The sequence below is a fragment of the Thermobia domestica genome, chromosome 13 (genome assembly GCF_964235325.1).
Source record: "Thermobia domestica chromosome 13, izTheDome1.hap1.1, whole genome shotgun sequence".
In the NCBI taxonomy this organism is placed as follows: Eukaryota; Metazoa; Arthropoda; class Insecta; order Zygentoma; family Lepismatidae; genus Thermobia; species Thermobia domestica.
The window spans coordinates 210,363,000-210,389,890 of NC_137466.1; the positions used below are offsets into that span (position 1 = coordinate 210,363,000).

Sequence of the window (26,891 nt, forward strand, 5' to 3'; positions counted from 1 at the left end):
TAAGAAGAAAATAACGCCGTCAAAGACTATTCGCTCATGTAAATGACATAGTTTGTGAACTATGTTGGTTAAAATTGTCTTTACATGAAAATAGGCACGTACTTGTGTTATAAATATATTTTTATATTATTAAAAAAATAAAAATAGTAAGAAAGAGCTCACCGAACATAGACGGAAATTGGTTTCCCTTTGGAGTGGAAAGCTAAGTGATACGTTTTTTAAATTGTCATGGTGTGCTCTGTGCGCCAAATAGGATTTATTAACCAAAGCACTGGTATTCCACTTAGGTTTCGAATATAATGCTTTAAAAAAAAAAAAAAACTGACTTATGTGAACCCTTTGTGTTGTAAAATGGGATGCGAGAAACGCGCCTTTCACCTTCTAAGTAGTAAAGTATCTAAAAAATGAGTATTGAATGTTACCAACATCCGTATTGTGTTTATGACAATCATAAAGCAAAGCATGTAATATAGTTAAAACCCGAACTGAAAGTTCACATTATTTAAAACAGATGTTTATAAAGCCTACTTCTTTTTACGTACTGCACATGGCGCCACATGTAACCCATTATTTTATAGAGCTTGGTGCCTGTTTATGTTTCAAGGAACTATTTTAACTTTTCTCAACCTTAGTATAGCAAAGGTGAAGTAAGGGCACAGATTTCGAAAAAAAAAATGAAATGAAATCTTGAAGTTTTACGTCCCACGATTATGCCGGCTAGACTAAAGGAGACGATGATGATGAGAAATGAATGAAATGGTGGAATGAAGAAAGTGGGTGGGAAGAGGAGAACACCGAGACAACCCACGCCCACGGTGTTTGTGCACCGGAAAGTTCACTTGACGCGAGCTGCGATCGAACCGAGGACCTCAAGCACCAGAGGTAAAGGCTCTACCACTGAGTCGACGCGGCCCCCACATGGATTTCGAATATGTTAATCAGAAAATAACATGATTGTCTAGGTTCAGCTTTAATTTATCCCTTCTTCGGCCATTTACGTCCTCAGTAAAGTGAAATAAAAAAAAAGAAAGAAAAGAAATCTTTGAGTTTTACGTTCCACGTTTATGTCGTGTGAACTAAAGGACACGGTGATGACTTAAAATGAAAACATCGTAGAATGAAGAAAGTGGGAGGAAATGGAAGAACCCGAGAAAAGCCACGCACTTGATGCTTGTCCACCACAAAGTCCACCTGGCGTGAGCTGAGATCGAATCAGGGACCCCAGTAGTAACGTGAAATAAACATAGGTAAAACAAGTAGATTGAGAAGCAATTTCTTCAATTATTATTAGTTAACTAGATTAAGAAACAGGTTAGTACTCATAAAGAGGAGTATTTAGGTGCAAGGGAAATTTTATGAAAGACTACTGGAAGTAAGAAAAGTAATGATATTCAGAAGTTTGTAATCAACGGGATGTAATGGGTATCCCAAAATTCACGTAAGATTTGAATTTTGTGCCATTTGTGGGTTAAAGTGTTGCCAACGAAAAAACAAAAAAAAAAAAAAAAAAAATGAAATGAAATCTTCAGTTTTACGTCCCACGGTTATGCCGGTTAGGCTAAAGGAGACGGTGATTATGAGTGATGAATGAAATGGTGGAATGAAGAAAGTGGGAGGAAACGGGAGAACCCGGAGGAAACCCACGCACACGGTGTTTGTCCACCACAAAGTTCACTTGGCGGGGGCTGGGATCGAACCCGGGACCCCAAGCACCAGAGGTGAACGCTCTACCACTGAGCCATCGCGGCCCCAACGAAAAAACAAAGACAGCGTGTCAGCTATAGCTCAGGGTTATTAAAAATGAAGCACTACACGAAAGAACAGTGTCTTTTCATTGTTGAGCAATACTTTTAAAATAATGAAGCTTTGGCAGCTGCAGTTTGCAATTTTCGTACAGTATGCTCGGAATAGTGATGTAACTTTATCAACTGTGAAGAGATTAATTTAAGAAAGAATAGGGAGACTTGATCAATTTGTGATCTTAAACACTCTGGCCGTCCTTCAACAAGTCGTTCAACACAAAACATCGAAGCAGTTCGTCCAGGAACATCAACTCAGCACGTGGTCAAGAATTCCACATTTCGAATTTCCCGTTTTGATTATCAGAATTGGCCGCTCAGATCATGCGATTTAACGCCGTTGGACTGTTTTCTTTGGGGGTTCTTGAAGTCCAAAGTTTATGCCAACAAGCCCCACGACCAAAGTCGCCTTGAAGGAGAAAATTGAGCGCTGTGTCAGCGAAATTTAGCCACATTTATGCAAAACGGTCGTGGAAAATTTCAACAAAAGAGTGCGTTATATGCCAGTAACAGGTGTGCACCTACAAATTTTGTTGGGAGACGCTCAAAGTTTGGGGGAAGAGCGTCCAATACTACAAGATACTACGTCTAGGTAGTATTGAGCCGGTGTTATTCTTCATTCGAAAAGACGATAAGTATTTGTTAAGCATTGCCATCTATAGTTTCTGAATAATAATGCTATATTATTTTTGTAAGCAAAGAAAGAGTACAGATAAAGTGCAAGATCAAATCGTTGGCAATATCCATAATTTTTCTGCCACACAAGCACTGTTTTGATAAGAAAATACAAAATGTATGTTGAGTTACGAAGTTTCTTTTCTCTCTCTCTCGAGGGAGAGTCCGAACTGGTGGAACCCCGCGTGGTGGTTCCTTAGCCAGCAAAGCCGTGGAGGTCATTTACTCGGCATGCTACTCTATGCATAACCGTATAGTGTATTCTTTATTAATCATCAAAATTTTTTTACAATTTTTAATTATAAACCCGTATTTTCTATCAAAAGTACTTCTTGCGTGAATATTGGGACACACTTTAGTTCCACAGACAACATTAGTTTTCTGCAAGAATCTGTGCTGAGTTTTTTTTTTTTTTTTTTTTTTTTTTTTTTTTTTTTGTCGAAACAGTCGCAGTTAGATAATGGACTATTTATTTGTTGTTGTTTAATGAACATTGGATATGAATTCTACTAACCCTTAATCCAACATTTAAATCCCTACTTTCTTACCTTACTGTAGTTATTTAAATAATGCCTTACCAATAACACCTTATAGCTTCTATTTCAAGTGTAACGAAAACTCAACATATGGTAGAGCGATGTCGAAACTTTCAGTACTCTGCATTTGGCGAGTACATGCTCTGGGTCCTGCCCATAGGACAGGCATTTAAATGACGAGTAAATTTAAATGACGAGTGACAGGCATTTAAATGAAGAGATAAATCAAGTAGCAATGTTAGAACGAGCTTATTTAATATAGTAAAAAATCTAACTTGTTTGCGGCAAGTGCAGAAGAAAGAATACCTAAACACAGAACCTAAATGAATAAGACTGGAAGAAATTTCAAACAAAATTTTCTCTCAATGTGGATGTCCATATAGACAATGCCACAAAAAATGTCCTGAGGTTATATATAGCCCATACCTTAATAGAGGCATCAACACTTCCAGTAGCCACCAGCTGTCCATCAGCACTGAAAGCCCCAGCTCTACAATTTCCTTTGTGTGACGTCACGTATGCTGTCTCATACAACGCTGGTTCCGGAGCTGTTGTCTGAACATCCGTCTCAAATTCCAAATCCAAGCCAGGTCCAAGAAGGGCTTCCGTCTTTGTCAAAGGTTTCTGTACATCTATAAAAGAATTCAGAATTGGAAAGTCAATACTAATAACAATATCACAATTAACTAGCGTAAAACCTCCATAAACTAACTACATACTATGAAATAGTCACTAACTAACTGATTTATACTAGCTTTGCTATGTACAATAACTTACACTAAAATACAAATGCTAAGCAAAGCAACCTTTTATTATAATAATAAATGTGACAATTTCGGATATCTAACATATCTTTCTTCAGACACTAACATATCATATAACATCAGATATCTAAGATATCAGATTTTATTTTCGATAGTATCTGAAGAAGGATATCTTACACATCAGAATGTGACATTTATCATTTTATTTTTTTTATAATAAAACGTTGCTTTGCTCAGTATTTGTATTTTGGTGTAAGTTATTTTTTTTTTTTAACTTGTGTAATTTTCCTTTTCGTCATTAAGTTCAGAAAAATAACTCATTCACGAAATCATATTTGTTAGTTCCTTGGGTTTCAAGATTGAAGACATTTATTATATATATATATATATATATATATATATATATATATATAAAACTGTGTGAGTCGTGAGTGATGTATTTAGTAATTACATAGTTGGAGGTCCAATGTATTAACTAGGGATGGCCAATTCCGGAATTTTAACTTTCCGGAATCCGGAATAATTTTTACTATTTCCCTGAGGCACTCCAGAAGTAATATTACAAATCGAGGAAGTATTTCCTTTATATCTTATCAAAAATTTTCTGTTAGATAAGTACGAAACAACCCAGTTAATTATACAAATGGTAGATCAAATTTCATTAATTTACATAATATTGTAGCAGGACTCGATTTTCGAGGAAAATAATTTGTATATTTCGATTTTATTTTATGTTTATGTCACAAAATTATTTATTGAGGTTATGGGAATTAAATGTTGTATATGCGAGTAAATGCAAGCTGCACAAAGTTGCTAATGTTTGTGTCAGCAGTTTATTGTAAACACATGTGTACAAGAATGTCATCGTTGAGAGTCTGGCAATGTAGGAAGGAAATGTTGACAATGTGTCTATCCTCACATTAGCCAGATTCTAGAAATTGTATAAAGTGAATCTGTAAGATTTCACGAATTTCATGAGATTACGGATGTACGGAGAATTGCTTAGAATCGGGAAATCAGAACGTGTCGAGGATTGCAATTTTGAGTTTTGACACATGGAAGGAATTTGTCTCTCCATGTGAAAACGGTGTTGCACGTGCTGCAGCAGACGACGGAGGTTGGACAAGGCGAAACAAAACTGGAGGACGAGAAGGTTTTGGGGGAGTTCGTGAACAGTCCTTGGAGAGTCCTTTGAGAGTTCGTAGAGATTCGACAGTGGACAGTACTTCGAGATTTGATAGGAAGTCTATAGTAGAGTCTATGATCAAGTTACAGTGATCATTCTTTGGTTCGAGTTTGGAGAACCAAGTTCTATTCGAGAATCAGCCAGATGACAGGAGGAGAAAATAATTCATATTCCAAATCATCCTAACAACGGAGAACGTCACGCAGAGAGTAGCATTGGAACGGAGTCATACTTCAATGCTCATTTCGTCTTTCATCAGCTAGGAGATTCAGCTTAAAGGAGCCGAGTTCAACGCCGGAACAACGAGGGAAATACACCAGGTCATCCAGGTATGTGTAGCACCGATTCAGTATTCAAAAGCTCAATACTTGACCGTTTCTGTACTCGTCTGGCAAAATGAATCTTAATATCCGTCATTACTAATGTTCTGAAATCTTACAGTTCACTCATAAACATAACGAAATACAGTGTCTTTATTTTAATGAAGTGGACGTATTGTTATTTAATTTATCCCCAAATGAGAAACCTCTCGCAAGTTAATATCAGTGTTTGTCCCACTCATTCTAGATGGTGAGTGGAAGGCGCCTAGTTGCACTCAACTTTGCATCCCCAATTAGGCACTGAGTGGCTAGGTTGTCATGGTGCAGATGCGTTGGGTTAAGTTCCAGTTAAAGAGTTTAAACATTAGTAAATTTAATTCCCTCCCAACCCTCCCATGGTAGGAGATGTTCTGCGTTTCAGTCTCAGTTGATTTAAGTAACGAAAACCCACCCTTCCCACCCTCTCTACGATGAAGTGTAATTTTAAGTATTGTGATCGTATTTTCTCGAATTAGGTTAAGGTAGTAAGTTATAATGTATTAATTGATATAGTGAATTTAAGGTTTTGCAATAAGAAAATAGTTATCCGATTCTCCCGACAAGTTAATTAAGTAGCTCGAATATACGTGTTATAAGAATAAGTTTAAGTAATTAATAAGTAAATGAGTAACGAAAGTATTCGTACGAGAGCACAAAAAGCGGCAAAAGGAGTACAGGTCGGAAATTTGTTTAATATTGCAAGTTCGAGTAAGAAAAAGCAAGACAGTGTGAAACCGAATTTGAAATTAGGACCCGTCGAGAATTTTCCGTCCAGTCCTATAGCAAAATCTTATACGGAAGATTTTACATCAATTTTTCCATTTGAAAGTAGCGTAATTCGTAATAAGCAGTCGAGTAGTACAAAAGAAGATAAAATGGCGACAGGAGTAACATTTTATTCCGATGTAAACAAACTTCCGAAGTTTGACTTGAAGACAGATAGCGATATAATTGGTTTCTTTGATGAGTTTGACGACGCGTGTCAAATGGCAGGCGTAAGTGAGGAAAAGAGAAAAGAGCTATTACCTAGTGTATTTAAAGGGAATGGTGGACAATGGATGAAGGTATTTTCAAAGAGACGGAATGTTAGCGAAACTAGTTATAAGCAACTACAGAAAAGCATAATAGAAGAATTTACACGTACAAATGTAACATTAGATATAGAGGAACGTATAAGAGAAAGGTTGCATCTCGAGGATGAACCTATAATAAATTATGTGTATGATATGCTAGTTTTGTGCGAAAGATTAGACGCTAGCATGGATGATAAAAAGAAAATAGGGATAATTGTAGGTGGTCTTCAGCCATATTTCATGGAACGAGTAGGAACTAACTCGTATTCCACAATTGATAAATTTGTAGAGGATCTTCAGAAAATAGAGAAGAATAAGTGCAAAGTAGAGAAACGCGTTAAACGGGAAAACGGAAAGGTTACTGTCAAAGACCTTTTAAAGAAAATGAGAGAACAAGTAGAAGAGGAAGATAGCGATGTGGAAGTAGACAAGTTGTTGTTAAAGAAAGAGATTAAAAATAGGGAAGACGTAAAAATTAAGCAAGAACCACCGAGTATCACTCAGTTGAGTGAGCTAGAGAAGAAAATAGAGAAATTACAGTTGACATTAGCTGCTAATTTTCAAGACCGAAATAGTAGAGAAGATAAAAGCGGTAGTGATTCGAAGCAACAGAAGAATAATAGTAATAATTTTAGAGGAAATAGAAATTTTCGGAATGGAGGACGAAATTTTTATAAGAATAATGGAAATAGGAATTGGAATCGGAATGGCAATAATAATAGTTATAATAGGAATAGAGGTTCTAGCGGATACAATAATGGAAGAGGATTTAGAAATAATTGGCGTAATAACAGAGGCGGAAGGAAGACAGGTTTTTGGCAACAAAGAGGGAATAGTTGTTGTGCGAATGGTGTTAATGGTCCATCATGGTGCCAAAATCATAACCAAGTAAATAGTCCAGTACAGTATGTTCCAGTGGTACCGAACCAGATAAATGGTACAACTTATTATCAGGCTACAAGTTCAAATAATTTAAACTAAGTCAAACTGTAAATGACAGAGGCACATTTACAGGTGGTAAATTAAAAGTTAGAGAAATAGTAGCCTCTACGTTAACTGATAATAATATGCTCTATGTTCCGATAGAAGTAGATGGTAGAAGTCATAAGGCGTTGATTGATACAGGATCGCAGATATCTATTGTAAATGAAAAGCTAGTCCCACCTAGTGCGAAGGTAATCCCTAGACCAACACGGATTCGTGGAATAACACAGAATGTGTTAGTAGTAAATAAGATTGCTGTGATTAGATTTAAAATGGCCGGACAGACATTTCATTTGGAATTTCGCGTAGTGAAGGATTTTCCGTATCAAGTTTTGATCGGGAATGATTTTCTACAGAGTCAGAATTGCCAAATAAATTACGGTCAGAATAAATTGACATTGCAGAGATTTGGAAAGCCAAGATTGAGGAAAAGGGAAGAACAGGAATCTGTGACTGTGTCTGATAATGCAGCTTTAGGAATAAAACATTGTATTAGACCAAGATGGGTATTAGGTCATAAGGTACGGTTGTTACCTAGGACTAAGACTACTGTGGAAGTGAATTTGGTTAGTTCTTGGAATAACAGGGAATACTTGTTAGAACCGGACAGGAAGATAGAAGCCCAATACAATGTGTTGATTCCGCGTGCACTTTTATCGGCTGAAAATAACAAGATCGAAATTATTAATCCATCTAATAGAGCAATTTTATTAAGACCAAATGTAACGCTAGGAAAAGCTGAAGAATGCGTGGATGAAGAACAATTGAAGAACGGAGGATTATCAACCGAAGATATAGATAGTATTTTAAGATTTCGTAGAAATTTTGATAAATCTCGATTGAAATTTGGGACCGAAACGAAACCGGAGATTAGGAATAGAATTGAGAGTTTGTGCTATGATTTTGCGGATGTTTTTGCATGGCAGGATGACGAATTAGGCCAAGTAAAACATTTTGAGCACCACATCGAGTTAGAAACAAAAGTACCATTTAGACGACACCAATATCCAATTCCCATAGCGTTAAGAGATAAAGTCAAGGAACAAATTAATATTTTGTTAAGACAAGGAATAATTGAAGAAAGTTCAAGTGCTTACAACTCTCCGATGTTGTTTATACAAAAACCGTCAGGGGGTATTCGTGCAGTTTTGGACTGTCGGTTTTTGAACAAATGCGTCAAATTACATAGCATTGCGCTGCCTCCGATCCATCAAATTTTAACGTGTATGGGAGGACATAAATATTTTAGTATTTTGGATGTAAAATCAGCTTATCATCAAGTGCCTATTTCTGAGGAGTCACGGGAGTATACCTCATTCAATATACCAGGCGTAGGAGCTTATCAGTATCGTGTTCTTCCGATGGGATACTTACAATCGCCCGCCATATACACAAAAATAATGGCGATGACCCTGGCAAATGTAAATCCGGAGTCAGTTTCCTATTATATGGATGATGTATTTATATATACGAATAATCAGGAGAAAATGGTAGATGTACTACAATCAGTTTTCAAAAGATTGAGACATTACGGACTCAAACTATCTGTAGAAAAATGTCAGTTCATAGAAAGGAAAATTTTGGCTCTCGGACACATTGTCAGTGACGCAGGATACGAGGTTAGCCCGAAGATAATTCAGGCGATAAAAGCATGTAAGGCCCCGAATAATGTAAAGCAGTTAAAATCTTTTCTTGGTTTAACAAATTACGTTAGAAAATTCTGTAAGGACTATGCCAAAATCACATCAGCGTTTCAACCAATTTTGAAAAAGGGTCATAAGTTCGAATGGAATGAATCACACCAGCAGGCGTTCGATCAATTAAAATCAGCACTACTGAATGCACCATTACTAGCTCCATTTAGGGAAGATTTGGACACGAGAGTGTACACAGATGCATCGACTAGTTCGATTGGTGGAGTTTTAATGCAAAAACAGGCTAATGGTGAATGGACACCAGTAGCGTATTACAGTCGTGTGTTACGTCCACAAGAGAAGACCAGACACATAGTGGAATTAGAAATATTGGCAGTGATAAGTTCTTTAAGAGCATTTAATTATTACTTGTTCAATAAAGAATTTGAGCTGTACACCGATTGTAAGGCATTAAAGTATTTGCAAACGTCACCTAAATTAGCTCCGAAATTGGTAAGATGGAGTTTAGACTTAGCTCAGTATAAGTACACACCGGTGCATTGTCCTGGAGAAAAGAATCCTAGTGATATTTTGTCCAGGAACACAGACATTGAACCAACAGTAGACGATATTGAGTTAGAAACGTTGAAAGTGAATTCCGAAGATCTCCAAGTTAATTTGACTTTCGATGAGGACATTGATGTTGGCGAGTTACAAAGAAAAGATTCATTTTTCGGACCGATTATGCATGCAATTGAACACCCAGAGGATGCTGACGTAAAGGCCGAAAAGCAAGCCCGATGGTATACGGTAAAGGACGATAGGCTTTATAGAACACAAAGAATGGCAGGTGGTACAAAATTATTATTATGTATTCCGTATGCGTTAAGAGAACAGGTATTCAAGAACCTACATTGTTCGGTATATGGTGGCGGACATTTTTCGTACACGAAATGCTATAGACGTGCATTAAAATTAATATATTTTCCGAACATGAAGAAGTTTTTCATGGAGAAGATAGGAGAATGCATAAGTTGCCAGATACAGAAAAGAAAGGCAGGAAGAGTACCTTTTCACGCGCAGACGTACCCCTCTTATGCTCCATTTCAGTCAGTTGTGATGGATGAGGTTGGTCCTTTCAAATTGTCTCGTAACAATAGAAATAAGTACATTCTAGTGTTTGTAGATAATGCAACTAGATTTGTTATCGCTAGAGCGGTACCCGCAGTAACGGCAGAGATCGTTGCGCAGGTAATTTTCGAAGATCTGATTACGAAACATGGAGTTCCATCTCAGCTCCATCTGGACAGGCTATCATCTCATCGCAGCAGAATAGTGGAAGAAATGGCAGAGAAATTTGGAATGCAATTGCATTTTGCGAATACAAGCGCCCATTATTCGATAGGGAGTGCAGAGAGGGCCATTGGCTCATTACAGCAAGTAATGAAGCATTACATTGACAAGGATTTTTCAAACTGGGACGAGATCTTGCCAAGTTTGATATTTACTATTAATACGCAAGTGCATGATGGTACTGGTTTTTCGCCATACTATCTATTGCATGGAGTCGAACCAAGGACGTTTCTTGAGCAGGACCTAGACATTCCTTGCGAATACGTCGACAATGAGGTGAGACTTCAGAGCATAAAAGAGGCACGCCAGCTAGCGTACAAAAATTTGCAGAGAAGATTTAGATCTCAGAAGAAGCAAATAGAGAAAAAGTTTGATCAACCGAATTTTGAAATTGGTCAAAAAGTGTTAATTAGGGAAATGCCAAGAGCAGGTTTGCCCGCATGTTTTGGTAACCGTTACAATACTAAAGGGGTAATTGTGGACAAGATAAACAATAATTCATACAAAGTACAGTATGAAACTAAAAATGGTGAAAAGAAGAGTGACACTATAGACTTAAGACGATTAAAATTATTTGTAGAAAGTAAAAATGGTGAAACATATGGTGAGACAGATAAAACATCAGACGGTGATGAATAAATTTTGATTTGGTGGAAAAAAAAAGTTTTAACATAGGGTCTAATGTAACTATGGTACAAATTGGGTCTACCGATGAAGTGTCAGAAAGGGGGCACTTTCTCAACCAAACCCTAATCCCGAGATTGGAGGAAATGCTAATCTCCATCAGGAAATTTCCCGAATCGATAGACACTTTTTGAATTATAGTTACTAGAATTGTGAATAAATAATAAATGTATGGAATGTAAAATTAAAATTATTAATTAAAATCAGTTGACACCTAGAAAGTAAAAATAAGATATAAAATACATAGGATTAAATAAATTGTTGACAGTAGACTAAAACACGAATAAATAAATAAATGAATAGTAACAGGAAATTAATATTAGGTTTTACTAATTCCAGAATTTTATTCAAGACTGAAAAGGAAACATTAGAATAATGAAATATGACTATAACGAAAAAACATCGACTTATTGCTAAAAACGCCTATTGTTTATGAAAATACTGTATCAAAAATGTTTAATGTAATTTCAATGGGTTATCTAACTAACAATTTTCGAACGTACTATAAGTTACCGGAAGTGGTATACTTAGCTAATGGAATATATCACACACTAGATCGATCGAAATGTGAATTCAAGAGTTTCTTGTATTTTTGCGAGCAGATATCACTAGATGATGCATCTAAATGCTTGAACAACATTGTGTTCAATGGATCGTTAAGTGGTTGCGAACAACAAACCGAGAAATACCTAGGCAAGGTAGTGTACAAATATACTCATGCTGGAGTATTATACTCATCATTGGTAGAAGGATATGTGACTAAGTTAGGTAAACATCACGAAGTTACATCGACGAAGGTAAATTTTGGGAACAATTGCTCGTATTTCATTGAATACGATTCATTTGATAACCTAATTTTTGGAGAATTGGCGATTCCAACAAGAAAAGTAATAAGCGTAAACAATAAGCATCTAAGTTTGATAGGGAATTGGACGCTAAAGCAATTAAATTTTAGTATACACCATGAGGAACTCAACAATCTAGCTGAAAATTTATTAAAACTGAAAGTGGATACCACTGTACCACTACTAATAATTAGAACGAATTACATAATGTATGTAATAGCAGCAATCATATTTGTATTAATTATTTCAGTCATTGCAGTAATAACGTTGTATTGTAGACTGTATAGATCGATAAGAAAATATAAAGGAGAAAATAGTGAACCATAATAATCATAATAATAATAATAATAAAAACAACAATAATAATAATAACGTTATTTAGGATCATATTGTATAAAAATTGTTTGTATTCCGCGAACTAGAGCGAGAAAAGTCTAGAAAAGGTTGTAAACCAGTTTGTAAACATTGGAATTAAGTATTGGTAATTTTGAAAAAAAATCGAATGTAAACAAACAAGTAAATGTGTCAAAGTGTATTCAAATCATGCATTCCATACTCACCAAGCAGCCATCACCAATAGTAAACACCATCACCATATGAAGGTATAAGGTTAAGTAAACAAAGTCTATAGTCTATGATAGTCCATAATAGTCATACTACCCAAACCGGATAGGTTGTATTGTAATACGGTGTACCAAACGATGTCCCATTTCCGTATAAAGTGTGAACGAAATGAAGAAAATTGTGAAATAAGGATAGAAATAGATGAAATAGATAACCTAGATAAATCTAGGATTGTGACATCAATCAAGGATAGATAAAGTCTAAAAACATTTAAACAGTCAAGAAGGGATAAGGTAAATAAATGTAGAAAGTAATAATATTAGTAATAACAACACTAGAAAATAGTTAATAATAGATAAAAATAGACGAATTAGTAATGGGTTACTATTATAGTAATAGTAGATAGTATATATGTATAATTACTACAAGTGTTTTTATAAAATAGCGAATAATAAATTTTATAGTGTATGTAAATGGTGAATTAAAAGGTTAAAAGATGCAAATAAGCATAGATAAAGCTAGAAATAATTCACAAATAGTGTTAAAGAATGTTTAGTGTATGTAGTAATAACGTATTTATTCATTATTTTTAAACTCCGAAAATTTTTGTAAGTTTTAGAAAAGAAAAGAAAAGAAAATAATGTATTTTATTATAATCAGTAATAATCAATCAATATTGATTGAAAAGAATCATTAGAATTATTAATTTTATTCTAGAACGTAATTTGTAAACGAAATGAGCAAAGGCTCACATATTATTCTGTATGGATTTGCGTCAAACAGCTTTAATACTCTGAGCAGCTAGAGGTAAGAATGAGAACTGAGACCCGTGCGAGAGAGTAGCTCCGCGAGAGGCTACGCTAGTCTCCACTCCAGGTCTCGAGCACATGGTAAATACGGAAGATTCCGAGTGAACTCGAAGTGGACACGAACAGGAGTCGCTCTATCTAGCCCCGCTGAAGTTCCGTAAAGCGTGAAGATTAATCCTAGTCCGAGCGTAAATTCATATAATATGTTTTTAGAAATTCAAGAAAAATTAGTATTTAATAAAATTTATAATATTTAACCACGTAAATGATTAAAATAAAGTTTAAACTACATAAATACGTATGAAATAAGTAATAAAAGCTTAAATATAGAGAGATATAGCGAGTATAATTTAATGCTATATTTATGATAGAAAAAGAGTGAAAACACGAGTTTTTAGGTGTGAAACATAGTCTCCAAGTTATGGTTAGACGGACTTCACACATAGCTAGAGTGTTAACGGTCATGCACAAAGATTACTAGGAAAGTAACAAGGGTGCTCGACACAGAAAGAACAAAATAAGACTGCTTCAAAATATGCGACTTTTAGAACGCAAAAGAGTGTAGGCAGACACAAGTTAGGTGTTTTAATTATTTAATTAACTATAATAAATGTAATTTTTCTACGAATTTTAAGTAGGCCTATCCCGACTTTATCTATTTCTCGTCTATTTCAGATAATATCCAAAAGCGAAGGAAATGGACATCAATACAATATTATTATTAATATCAGCGTTAGTTTTAGGAAGTGTATTAGTTGTAATAGTAATTATCACATGTTATATTTTGTTAAGATTAAATAGGATAGAAAATACGAAAATAGTGTAAGAAATGGTAAAAATAATGTAAGATCAAACATAGATGTAGAAGCAAATGGTAGAGATGAGTCTGAGACTTACGCAGTTTCCCAAATATCACCAATTTATGCCACTATTTTTAATAAGAGCAAATCTACACTAAAAACTATCCCACAAAGCACTGATATCACTATTTTTAAGAATTTGCCAGATGGTAGTATAGCGGATTGTAGTAAGAGCACTGAAACTGAACGGGAAAACACACACTTGCACCACATCACTACAGAAGATGAGAAATACACTAATACATCAATGGGACACTATAAATTCACGAAAACCGACGTTTTCAACGAAAATTCCGACAGACACGGAAAAACTGAGTGCCCGAAAAACATAAAAAGTGATTGTTTTTATCCGTGTGACATCGTTATATTATAAATTATAGTGTTTTAAAACTAATAACGCAATAATTGCTACGGAATATTAACACTCGATGTTATCCAGTCAACAGTGACGCGCGAATAGAAAGGCAGGAAATAGAAGTTAGGTTAACCTTGACGCACTTGATTGAAAACTGATGATCTTGCAGTTACTATGCTGGAAGGATCTACATGATATCCAACGCCCTGCGGCTAGATTATATTTCCGTTCATGCTAAAATATCAGTGAATAAAATTTTGATGAAAATAAAACAATTATATTTTCAAGTTTTTACAGTGCAAATGTGAATATATTAACTAACTATGATCTGAAAACTATGTTATAAGTTTTTGTTTTAGATTTCCATTCACATAGCGGTGGAAATAAATGAAGTTGATCCAGTACTGATACGGCCAATAAATTCATTGGTTGGCACGTATGGACAGACAGAGTAGTGGAAGTTTTTGGTAACTTGACACTCTAAAAGCGTTGTCGCTAAGAGAAGATAATTCAAGAGTACTTGCAAACTAACATATATGTAATTATGCACAATCATTCTTGACCAAATGTGATGAGCAAGTAGTTCTGCGAAAACTCACTAGATGTCGTGAGGATATACTTTGCTACATTACATTTGAAGTTTTTGTATTTTATAATTATAAGAATTAAAAAAAAAAAAGAAGATTAAAAATTCAAATATATATATATATTGAATAATTTTAGGTGAAGGAATATTCATTACTATTTATATAATTATTCTGCATAATAATACATGTTTTATTTTATTTTATTTCAAGTTTATATTTATCTTTCAATATTGATTCAGTTTATATGATGTACAGGGTGTTTATGGAAAATCGCCCTCTTACGAGGTCTACCTTGGATTGCGAGGCAACCAAGTTTTTAAGGGGGGCCATGTAGGAGGACTCGATTTTCGAGGAAAATAATTTGTATATTTCGATTTTATTTTATGTTTATGTCACAAAATTATTTATTGAGGTTATGGGAATTAAATGTTGTATATGCGAGTAAATGCAAGCTGCACAAAGTTGCTAATGTGTGTGTCAGCAGTTTATTGTAAACACATGTGTACAAGAATGTCATCGTTGAGAGTCTGGCAATGTAGGAAGGAAATGTTGACAATGTGTCTATCCTCACATTAGCCAGATTCTAGAAATTGTATAAAGTGAATCTGTAAGATTTCACGAATTTCATGAGATTACGGATGTACGGAGAATTGCTTAGAATCGGGAAATCAGAACGTGTCGAGGATTGCAATTTTGAGTTTTGACACATGGAAGGAATTTGTCTCTCCATGTGAAAACGGTGTTGCACGTGCTGCAGCAGACGACGGAGGTTGGACAAGGCGAAACAAAACTGGAGGACGAGAAGGTTTTGGGGGAGTTCGTGAACAGTCCTTGGAGAGTCCTTTGAGAGTTCGTAGAGATTCGACAGTGGACAGTACTTCGAGATTTGATAGGAAGTCTATAGTAGAGTCTATGATCAAGTTACAGTGATCATTCTTTGGTTCGAGTTTGGAGAACCAAGTTCTATTCGAGAATCAGCCAGATGACAGGAGGAGAAAATAATTCATATTCCAAATCATCCTAACAACGGAGAACGTCACGCAGAGAGTAGCATTGGAACGGAGTCATACTTCAATGCTCATTTCGTCTTTCATCAGCTAGGAGATTCAGCTTAAAGGAGCCGAGTTCAACGCCGGAACAACGAGGGAAATACACCAGGTCATCCAGGTATGTGTAGCACCGATTCAGTATTCAAAAGCTCAATACTTGACCGTTTCTGTACTCGTCTGGCAAAATGAATCTTAATATCCGTCATTACTAATGTTCTGAAATCTTACAGTTCACTCATAAACATAACGAAATACAGTGTCTTTATTTTAATGAAGTGGACGTATTGTTATTTAATTTATCCCCAAATGAGAAACCTCTCGCAAGTTAATATCAGTGTTTGTCCCACTCATTCTAGATGGTGAGTGGAAGGCGCCTAGTTGCACTCAACTTTGCATCCCCAATTAGGCACTGAGTGGCTAGGGTGTCAATATATAATGAGGGAGCTTGTCAAATGTTTTTGCAAAATCCAGATAAATGACATCAACTTGATCGCCATTATGAACCACAGGGAGCACATTAAGCATATTATTAAGTATTCTGCCTTTCGGCAGGTCCTGGGACAAATAATATCTTTTTTTTTAATTTTAAATTTGGGCCTGAAAATGTTTCTTTCACTTTTCTCGATCCTCAGCAGCTTCCTCTTTTAATTCCCAATATTTTTTCCTATCTTTCAAATCATCAATCAGCTGTGTTCTTCTTCCTGTTCCTCGCTTCCCTTCCATCTTTCCTTCTATGGCGGTGTGAAGAAGACAATTTCTTCGCAAGATGTATCCAATCCAATTGGTCTTTCTACAAAGGATGGTGACTAGAAGTGTCCTCTTCTCTCTAATCCGTTTTAAAACATCCTCGTTTGTTGCTCTCTCTGTCCATTTTACCTTCTCCATCTCCCTCTAACACCACATTTCGAAAAGCTCTCTAAATATTTCTTCTCTAAATTCCGTAATGTCCAAGTCTCTGAACCATAAAGGCTAATACTCCATATATATAGCACAAGACCAACTTCTTCTTAAGTCCAATATTGAGCCTGCTAGTTAAAAGTGATCTTTTCTTGTTGAATTGCTTTTTTAACTATGGCAATTCTTGACTTGATCTCTTTGGTGCAGTAAGGTCTCTTATCAAAATACTTCCCAGATACTCGGAATTATCGACCTCTTCAAGTTCTCTTTGTTCTACTCTGATCCGTAAGGGCATGTTTCCGCGGGATATTCTCATGACTTTCGACTTTTCGATGTTATTTTCCATTCCATACAGTTTTTCAGTGTTAACTAATTTGTCAATCATCTCCTGTAGTCCTCCTTCGGTTTTAGCTATTATAACCGTATTATCTGCATACCTGATCTTGTTAATGATCTGCCCTCCAGTCTTGGAATCTCCAATTCCCATTAATACTTCCTTCATTAAACATTCACTGTAAATGTTGAATAATTGGGGCGACAAACTACATCCCGGTCTGACTCCTCTTCTAATCTCCACACAATTGGTTTCTCCTTCATTCAAGCGCAACTTCACTCGTTGTCCTATGTACAGGTTTCGAATGAGTAGTCGATCTCTCCAGTTGACTTCGATTTCTTTAAGTATTTTCAGAAGTTTCGTCCAATTGACTCAGTCGAAAGCTTTTCGCCAGTCGATGAAGTACAAACACAACTCTTCCTTTACATCAAGAATTCTTTCTGATATAATTCTCATCAATCCAATAGCATCTCTGGTGTCTTTTCCTTTCCGGAATCCAAATTGATCTTCTTCTAACCTCTCATTTATCTTACTTTCCAGCCGCCTGTTCAGTATGCGTGCAATGATCTTTCCAGTGTGGGGAATGAGACTAATGGTTCTGTGATCGCTGAACTTCTTTGCTTGCTTTTCTCTTCGGCAATGCAATCACTGCATCAAGAAAATCTTTTGGCCATTCTCCACTCAGGTAGATCTTGTTAATAAGTGAAGTAGTACTTTCATTGTGTCGTCTCCTAATTCCTTGAGCAAATCTACCGGTATGTCGTCGTCTTAAGTGGCTTTTCTCCTTCGCATGTCTTTGATTGCTTGAACTACTTCATTTTTCAGTATACAGGGTCCTTTTTCATCATCATCCACCTCTTCCTCTGCTTCGATCGCAATATCTTTGGGGCGGTTCTTCTGATCATACAGGTCTTTTATGTATTCCTCCCAAATTCTAAGGATTCTTTGATGGTCAATGGTTGCATTACCTAGTTGATCTTCGATGCCGTACGTTCGTATATTTTTGTTAGCTTTCCCTCCTATTTCTTGTGCTTTCTGGTACATCAGATCATATCTGCCGCGCCGCTGAAGTTCCATTATTTCTTCATATATTTGCTCCATGTACTTTCCTTTGGCTTTGTCCGTTTCTCTTCTCAATTCATTATTCAGCCTTCTGTATTCCTTGATGTTCGTGTTTTTCTCCCTTCTGCGTTCCTCCATCTTCTTAAGCATTGCTTCAGCTATCCATGGTTTTCTCGGTGCTCTTTCTATCCTGCCAATGTCATTGTGGAATGTGTCAAGTAGATCTGTTTAACTTTTCCCCAACTATTATCTATATTGTCAACCATATCGCCCATTGCACAGAATTTTTCTTCAATCTCTTCTTTCACATCATCGTCGATATTTCTTAGTCGCTCTAAGTTCAATTTTCGATTTCTCCTCCCATTTTTCTTGATCGACTTTAACCAGGTTTGCACTTCTCCCACCAGGAGATTGTAATCAGAATCAATGTCCGCTCTTGGCAGTATCTTCACGTCTCTTATACTATTCCTGAAACGTTGCTTTACAAAAATGTAATCGATTTGGTAGCGTTTCTTATCTCCTGGACTTTTCCACGTGTACAGCTTGTTTTTTCTTTTCTTAAACCACGTGTTCATCACCACCAGATCATGTTGCCTACAGAAATCGATAAGCATTTGACCTCGTTCGTTTCTTCTACCTAGTGCAAATGGTCCCACTACCTTATTCGCAGCTTCTTCTTCTACTACGCTGTTCAAGTCTCCCATTACTATGGCGTTGACCTTACCTCTTCCTTCCTGATGCAATACATGTCACTAATCTGATCATATATTAGGTACTTCTACTTCATTATCATTATGGTCGATTGTTGGCATATACACTTGTATTATCAAAATATCCACTGGTTTTGCATTTAGTTTTACAAACATCAAGTGGTCACTGCAGCATTCTACTTTGGTTACACTTCTTGCTACTTCGTTCTTCCTTGCTATCGCGACACCATTCTCGGCCTTATCGCCACCCGAATAGTATATTCTGTAATTTCCTGATACTATCTAATCTTTTCCTGGCCATCTCACTTCACTCAAGCCCACTATGTCCACTTTACATTTGTCCATTTCCACTTTTAAATTTTCAAGTTTTCCCTCACGTCGCAGAGTTCGTACGTTCCAGGTTCCCATGCTGAAATGAAAGTTATATTTTCTACTCTGATGATTCTTCCCGGAGTAGTCCCCACCCGGAGATCCGAACGGGGGACTATTTTATCTCCGGAATTTTTTACCTCAGGAAGAACCATCATATTTATTTATTCCCCTTCTTGTCCTTTCTGGGAAAAAGATAATGTGGTAGTATTCCCATTTTCTTTCCACATCTCTATGCCGTTGACCACCTAATGGTTCATCCGCCTTTTAGGAATTTCTCCTCCTAAGGATAAGAAGGTGCCCTGACCTCCACCCGCTCATCCGCCCTCCGAGAACGCCGTTGACACTTGGTAGAAGCTATCTCCTTATCTCGGAAGTCGGTCGGTCCCCACCTAGGTTAGCTGCCAAAGACGTTGCACGTTTTCGACCGCGAGGAGAATCTACCATTCAGAAAACCGAGTTGGTTAATAACATCAATCTTGGAATGTACCAAATTATATATATATTTATCAGGGGCACACGAAGAAAATTTTCTAGGGGCGGGGACGTCTACTTGGTTGCTATATTACGTATACATTTTCGTGAGGCAAAGGGGCCAGGGCCTTACCCTTCTCCCTTCTGGCGCTCATGATAATATATATTTTTTTCAAAATTTTAGGTATAACATTCATTACAGAAATAGGTCTGAAATCACTAATTCTATCTCCACTTGTTTTTGGAATAATAATAATAATAATAATAATAATAATAATAATAATAATAAAAAGTTAGGTGATTAATAACTCTTTTCTATCCTTCTCATATACAAATACATAATGTTCGGATAATAAAGAAGTGAACATATGTACTTCTATAAGATCACTAGTCTATATTTATCCTTAACTTAATTTACTCCATAAGAACACTTATTTCTCTATTCTTAACGAGAAATAAAATGACTTTTGGAGAGTAAACAATAATTCTTTTAGCATTAAAAAAAAAAACTCTACAATACTTTTAGCCTGAATTGTACTACCTTTGCATTATCATAAATATACACGTTGAGATCACAGTTAAAACCAGTTGAGAATGCTCCAAGAGCCTTGCCAGAACGAACTTAAAAATATTAAGTTTTTTTATTAACTTCTACGGGCTACATACCAATTGTTTTATGCATTTTTGTAATATATCTATCCATTTGTAATTTCCTTGAGTACTTTTTTTTTTCATATGTTTTATTTAAGAGTTCTGTTAAAACGTTCCACGATATGCTGTTTTACGAAGACATATGCTCAAAATTGAAAAATTCGTAAAATATCATCTCTCTATCACTTACGGTTCCGAGATATGGCTCCTTAAATCTCCGAAATCCAAATTTTTTGCTCAATATCTGGGTAACGGTGGCCAGTTGGCCAATGGTCACCGGTTATTATTTAGTTCCAAAATGTTTACCATCCTCTTAAATATTGATCAACACCAATATGTTCTCCCTATGACTTACGGTTCCCGAGATATGGCATCTTAAATCTCGGTAAGAGTTTCACGAAAACTTCTGTTACTTCTTTCAGATAGTTTTTGATGCTCTACCGAATGGAGGACTCAAAACTGAAAAATTCGCAAATAATAGATTATGATCGACCTTTGTGGATTTATCGCGAATAGGATGACTTATTCTGATTTTGATTTGCTGACAGACGACTCATTTCTCTGTCTCTCTCTTTTGTTTCACTTGCTCCAAACTCTGGTTTCGTGGCTTCCAGCGCTCACAAAAGGTCATCATAAACTATACAAGCAGTCCCCGTCTCCACCGACCGCTGGAAAGATATCGGGGAAGAGAAGGGTGCTTGCCGTAAAGATTAATGAATAAAACAAATTAAAACAAATAATCTATGAACCGTTACAACACACTGTAAACCTACGAGCGATTACGGCTAAAAATTAAACGTGAGATTTAAAATTGCGAGTATTATATATTGTGATTAAAGAAACAATATACAATACACAAACTACAAGCAAATTATATATTTAACAACCTGAGCGCTCAAAACAATTACTTTAATCTTTATTTTCTTTAACCCATTTACTTTAATTAGATGGCCTTCTCAATTTATAAGAGTTACTCTTTCTCAATTTTACTTACAGTTTGCGCTGACGGCAAAGAATGAGAGTAGGGGATAATTTATATAACACTCGCGTTTCACTATGCACACTGTACTGCACAAGGAGGGTGGGGATTAAGACAGCCGCAGTTTCCTCTTCTGGACTATCCTCATCTCAGAAATCTGGTTCTCAAATCCAATCCAGTAGTTCATTTGTCATACGAAAGAAACCTTCAGCAGCTAAGCTGTTCACGACAGGGCTATCGTTTAGGTGCGCCTTAAAACGCTGCTTATGCTGAAATTCAATAACAACTCAATCGTCTTAAAATTGACTCACTACCGTTTCTTCCTTCGTTCGGCCACCACAACACGTTCAATCACAAACAATTAAATTTAGGTGCAAGGTCCATTTCGTAATTATAAAAACTTTTAGGAACGACACTCCCAAACTAAACTTGTTTCGACGGGCTGGGTGCGAGCCCACGTAAAGCTTACTTTACGTGCAGGACGCACGACAGGTGCGAGGCGTACCCCTGCCTAACCGAGTCTCTCTAATAGACTGACTTGGTTTTTTCGCGAACCTCTTGTGTTCTAAAAGGGAAAATCCCAGTTTTGACTTGAGATGCAACCAACTGATGCAATGGCTAAAATTAAAGATGAGTCTTCCTTGTTGGAATGTTCTGCGAAGCGATTCTCCTTTCTTTTTTGCCATAAAAGGGTTGCTGGGCGATTTGATCGAAGTCAGTTGCACACACACACATTCAAACATATATGTATATGCTTGCGAAGAGAGAGTTCTTGGAAAATTTCCATACGAGGCCTGATCATTACTTTGGAAGTTCACACTGCATCGACTGTCTTTCTTTTAATTAACACAATTAATGAGCCACAAAAAATTCGTAATAAGATATACACACAGAGAATATAATCTTTCTTTCTTAAACGCCAGTTTAATTTTAAAATAAAAAGGAAGTCTATTTCTTTGTGTCCCTCGAACGAGCGTCACAAATATCTGTCTTCTGAGAGAATCTACGTGAGTGTTAAAAGTATAAATAAGTATTGGTTACGCTCTTTAAGCCTAAATGTTACAATAGAGGAAGGACACACATGTTACTAACGGTGAAAAAGCTAACTAACTTGTCTTAAGGAACCTGGAAGTTCATCTTCGCATAAACAAAATCTCGCTTATCTTATTGGCTTCCGAGCCAATCCAGTACGGACTGTTGTTACCAACCTCCAGATCTTAATATATAGGGGTTGTGGTGGTTCAGTGGTTCATATGGGCTATTTTCTCTCGCATCATATCCTTTATAACAGCGAGTCCTATGAAATTCAAAGTGAAAAATCTGCGACTGGACCGAAAATCAAATTCGGATTTTTGGCTTATCGTCCCAGTGTGCTAACCCCTATATTATCCACCCCACTTCCTGACCAGTCACACATCTTCACTCTTCGGATTGTTATTCGTAATTTAGATCTCATGAATCAACAGGATCGAAGCAAGGTTTCCAGGGTTTTTTCAAACTGATTTTCCCTGACAATTCCAGGTTTTTCAGGCCAGATCCATTATTTTCCAGGCATAATTCCTTCCACCACAGGAGAATGAATGGAAAACCCTCCACAACATCCACCCACTGCCTTTCATTCATTCTTTTTTTTTTCTTTTTTTTCTACATACACAATTAACAAGGTTTAAATCTGTGATACATCTCTTTCATTATACTAAAATTACACTAGCATACTTATGATTGCAGTCTATATAAATAATTTCTGTTATAGAACTTCACACTAAACAAACTAGTACTGCATGTTTCCTTAGTTTTAACAGTTCTCTACCTTAAGGATGCTTTCACGGTCTCAATTTCATGCTCCAAATTTTTTCATTCAATGGAAGTCTCTATTGAAAGTTTTGCTTTCTTTTTTTCCTTTTCTAAAATTGTAATTTGATCAGCTATGCGCTTATTTTCGTTTTTCTTTAATTCGTATACAGTGGTTTTCGTCCTTTTACTTTGCATGGCTTCTTCATAACGTGCATATGATCCACGTACGTACTGAAGCATTTTTAAGTCTATACCAATGCCAAGAAATCCTCCAGCACCATGAACAACTCGTAAACTCACTAAAGATTCTTCATGCATATTTTCCACCAGCATGTCTTTGTTAACTAAGAAACTCTTCTCAAGGCAAGCATTTCCATGGGAAAGGACAAGTAACATTTTTAATTATGTCCCACAAATTAATAAATTCACTATTATCAAGTAGATTGCAATAAAAGACATCTAACCTTCACTATTATCAAGTAGATTGCAATAAAAGACATCTAACCTATCTGTGTATACATTAAATGATTCGAATTCCTTCTTCGTTTTCTTTTTCTGAAACACACAATTTGGAAAAGCGATGTTTTAGTTTTTTAGCTTTGGCAGCTACAACTATATTCTTGTTATAGAGTTCCTCAAGAACATTACACATCTTTTCCTCACTTACACTTTGGTTAGTACAAATTTTATTTGGAATAAGACATGACAGATTTCGCACTATTTTGTATTTTAATGCGCATTTTTCAATAATTTTTTGAAGTTGTGCCTATCAGAATGTATACAAAATTCGATTACATTTCCAGGTTTTCCAGGATTTCCCTGACACAAATCAATTTCCCTGGCATTTCCAGGTTTTTCAAATTTCCAGGTAGCTGGCAACCCTGTCGAAGGCATTTATGAATTAGACATTGGTCTGTCCAAGCACAATGGAAGTTGCAGTAAGTTTATGTAATCTAAATGATGAGCATTGGTCTGAAGAGTGAAGATGTCTGTAGTTGGTCAGGGAGTGGGGTGAGTAGTAGAGGGTAACACACTTACATGGTAAGATGGAGACCTGGGCTCTACTGACAGTCCAGATGAATATTTCTTCTCTCTGAATTTCAATTGTATGACACCTACTTTGCAAAGCATTAGCTCTACAGACCTATTCAGCGAAGTAATTTAATTCATTGCATAATGTCTCTTTACTAATGCTTTGTAGTCAATTAGCTACAAGACATTTAATTTTTAAGCTTTCTGAACAACTGATAAATCGTGAACTGAGACTTCGCCAATTTCGTTATACTACCCTTATGTTTTGAACGAAGGAAGTGTGTTAATTTTGACACAGCAAGATGTTGAATCCGCGGAGTTTCCTCTATTTTATATGATTGGCTATTTGAATGGCCTTTTGCTGAGTTAAGGAGTAGCAGATCTATCCATGATAAATCCTAGTTTCCTAATTTATGCACTGTAAATTCTATTAACTGACTAATCTATGCATAGTAAATTATATTGAGTCTATAAAACTACCATTTTCGAATCTACAGTACCATCAATAATCACATGTAACCAAACTAAGTTGAACACTGTTTTAACATTACGCTGTCAACACGTAAGTTACTCATTCCAACATACAAGAAACAACGTGAATGCCAACAGGGCAAATACTTAACCTCCTGTTAAACTCAAGTAATGTAAATGGCATAGATCGCAGGCAATACAACACTCTTAAATACATCAAGTTTCCTTTAATAAAATAATAAAAAAATAAATATACATTTTAATTGTTAGCTGTGTTTATAGTTCACAAGTAACTATTAAACTAATATAAATTTAATTTAAAATTCAATCAATGAAAAGTAAATAATAAGACTGGGCCAAGAATCCCAGCTGGATCCCGATTCGATTAGTGCTTAGCGAACCACTATGATGAGTGCCAGAACAGACTTTGTTGGGTAATAAATGTTTAAGGTATCACTAGCCTGACGTTACTATCTTTTTGCAATTTAGAGCGGAAGAAGAACAAATATTACAGATATATTTTAAACTCTATGATTCGAATCATATTTTGTGGGATGGTTGCATTTTGTGTGTTAAATAAAATATCCTGTCAATCTACTTATAGGTTTCTGTAAATCCTGAATCTTTAAATTTCCAAGTTTTCGAGTCTCCCCTGGAGTCTTGGTGGCGGAGGTTAAAAGCAGGAAGAAACTGAACAAAAACATCAAGGAATAAAAAGGAACGGACTTACCAAGGGGAAGAGTTGTGTGGAAAACACTTTGTCAAGTACGTCAGCGATCTGCCGATGTTCTTGAAGCAAACTCATTTCCACACAGCTCTTCCCCTTGGTAAGTCCGTTCCTTTTTATTTCTTGATGTTTCTGTTCTTTTTCTTCCTGTTTCTTAACCTCCGTAACCAAGACTCCAGGGGACAGTCGAAAGCTTGGAATCTTAAAGATTCAGCAATAACAGAAACCTGTAAATAGAATGATAGTCACAATTCCTGAGCGTGGTTCTGCAATGTCTAAAAATATTCTGATTGATTTATATATTTTCTTTCAGGGATTGAAAATGAAATGAAATGAAATCTTTAAGTTTAACGTCCCACAATTATGCCGGTTAGGCTAAAGGAGACGGTGGTGATGAGAAATGAATGAAATGGTGGAATGAAGGGAGTGGGAGGAAACGGAACCCCAAGAAAATTCCACACACACGGTGTTTGTCTACCACACAGGTCACTTGGTGCAAATCGGGATCGAACAAAGGACCCCATGCATCAGAAGCGAACGCTCTACCACTGAGCCACCGCGGTCTCTTTTAGATTGAGTTGGGCTGATTTTGAGTTTAACGTCCCGTTCAGCAGCGAGGCTATATGAGACGTGGACCTACTGATTAACTTGGAAACCGAACCTCATGAGCTCCTGCCAGGAATCGAACCCGGGTGTCCCACGTCAAAGGCGCATATGCTAACCGCTTAGCCACGAAGGAGCTCCCATTTTAGACTGATTTACGCATTGGTGTTATAGGTATGCCAATACCATAGAAAGGTGATTTGAACTTCAAAAACAAATTAAACAACATTGAAGCTATGACACAAAGGTGATATGCATTTTCGCCCAAAGCCAATTAATCGCAATTTAGTATATTTTTATCTTATGACGGTCATACAGTAAAATTTTAGTAAATACTAGAATAACGGTGTCAGCCTGAGATTGCAACAAGTTTGATCACTTTTGAAGTCTTACACAAATGAAACTATTGTTACGCCACTGTCGTTTAAAACATCTTTCAATACAATTGTTTATAATATGGCGTAAATGTGATGCTAAGGCCTAACCTAATCTCGCAAAGAAAGTATATAAATCATTCAATATTTTATAATGCACAGAGTGAAAAAATGCATGATTGGACCGGAACTCGAACCCAGGGTCTTCGACGTATCGTGTCGATGCGTTAACCATCCATCCAGTCCGCTCCCAGAACAGCCATACGTCTCCAACTCTTTCGATGTTCTTCCAAACCAC

General features: G+C 36.3%; 1 protein-coding gene across 1 annotated transcript in view; it reads right to left on the minus strand.

Annotated features, from left to right (window-relative positions):
- The window catches only part of CstF50 (cleavage stimulation factor subunit 1 Cst50), a 59,659-nt gene that overhangs the window by 20,588 nt on the left and 12,180 nt on the right, over positions 1-26,891 (minus strand). Inside the window, exon 4 of the mRNA XM_081737288.1 lies at positions 3,437-3,642. Within this exon, the coding sequence (XP_081593414.1) occupies positions 3,437-3,642 (206 nt within the window). The remainder of the gene's footprint in view (positions 1-3,436; positions 3,643-26,891) is intronic.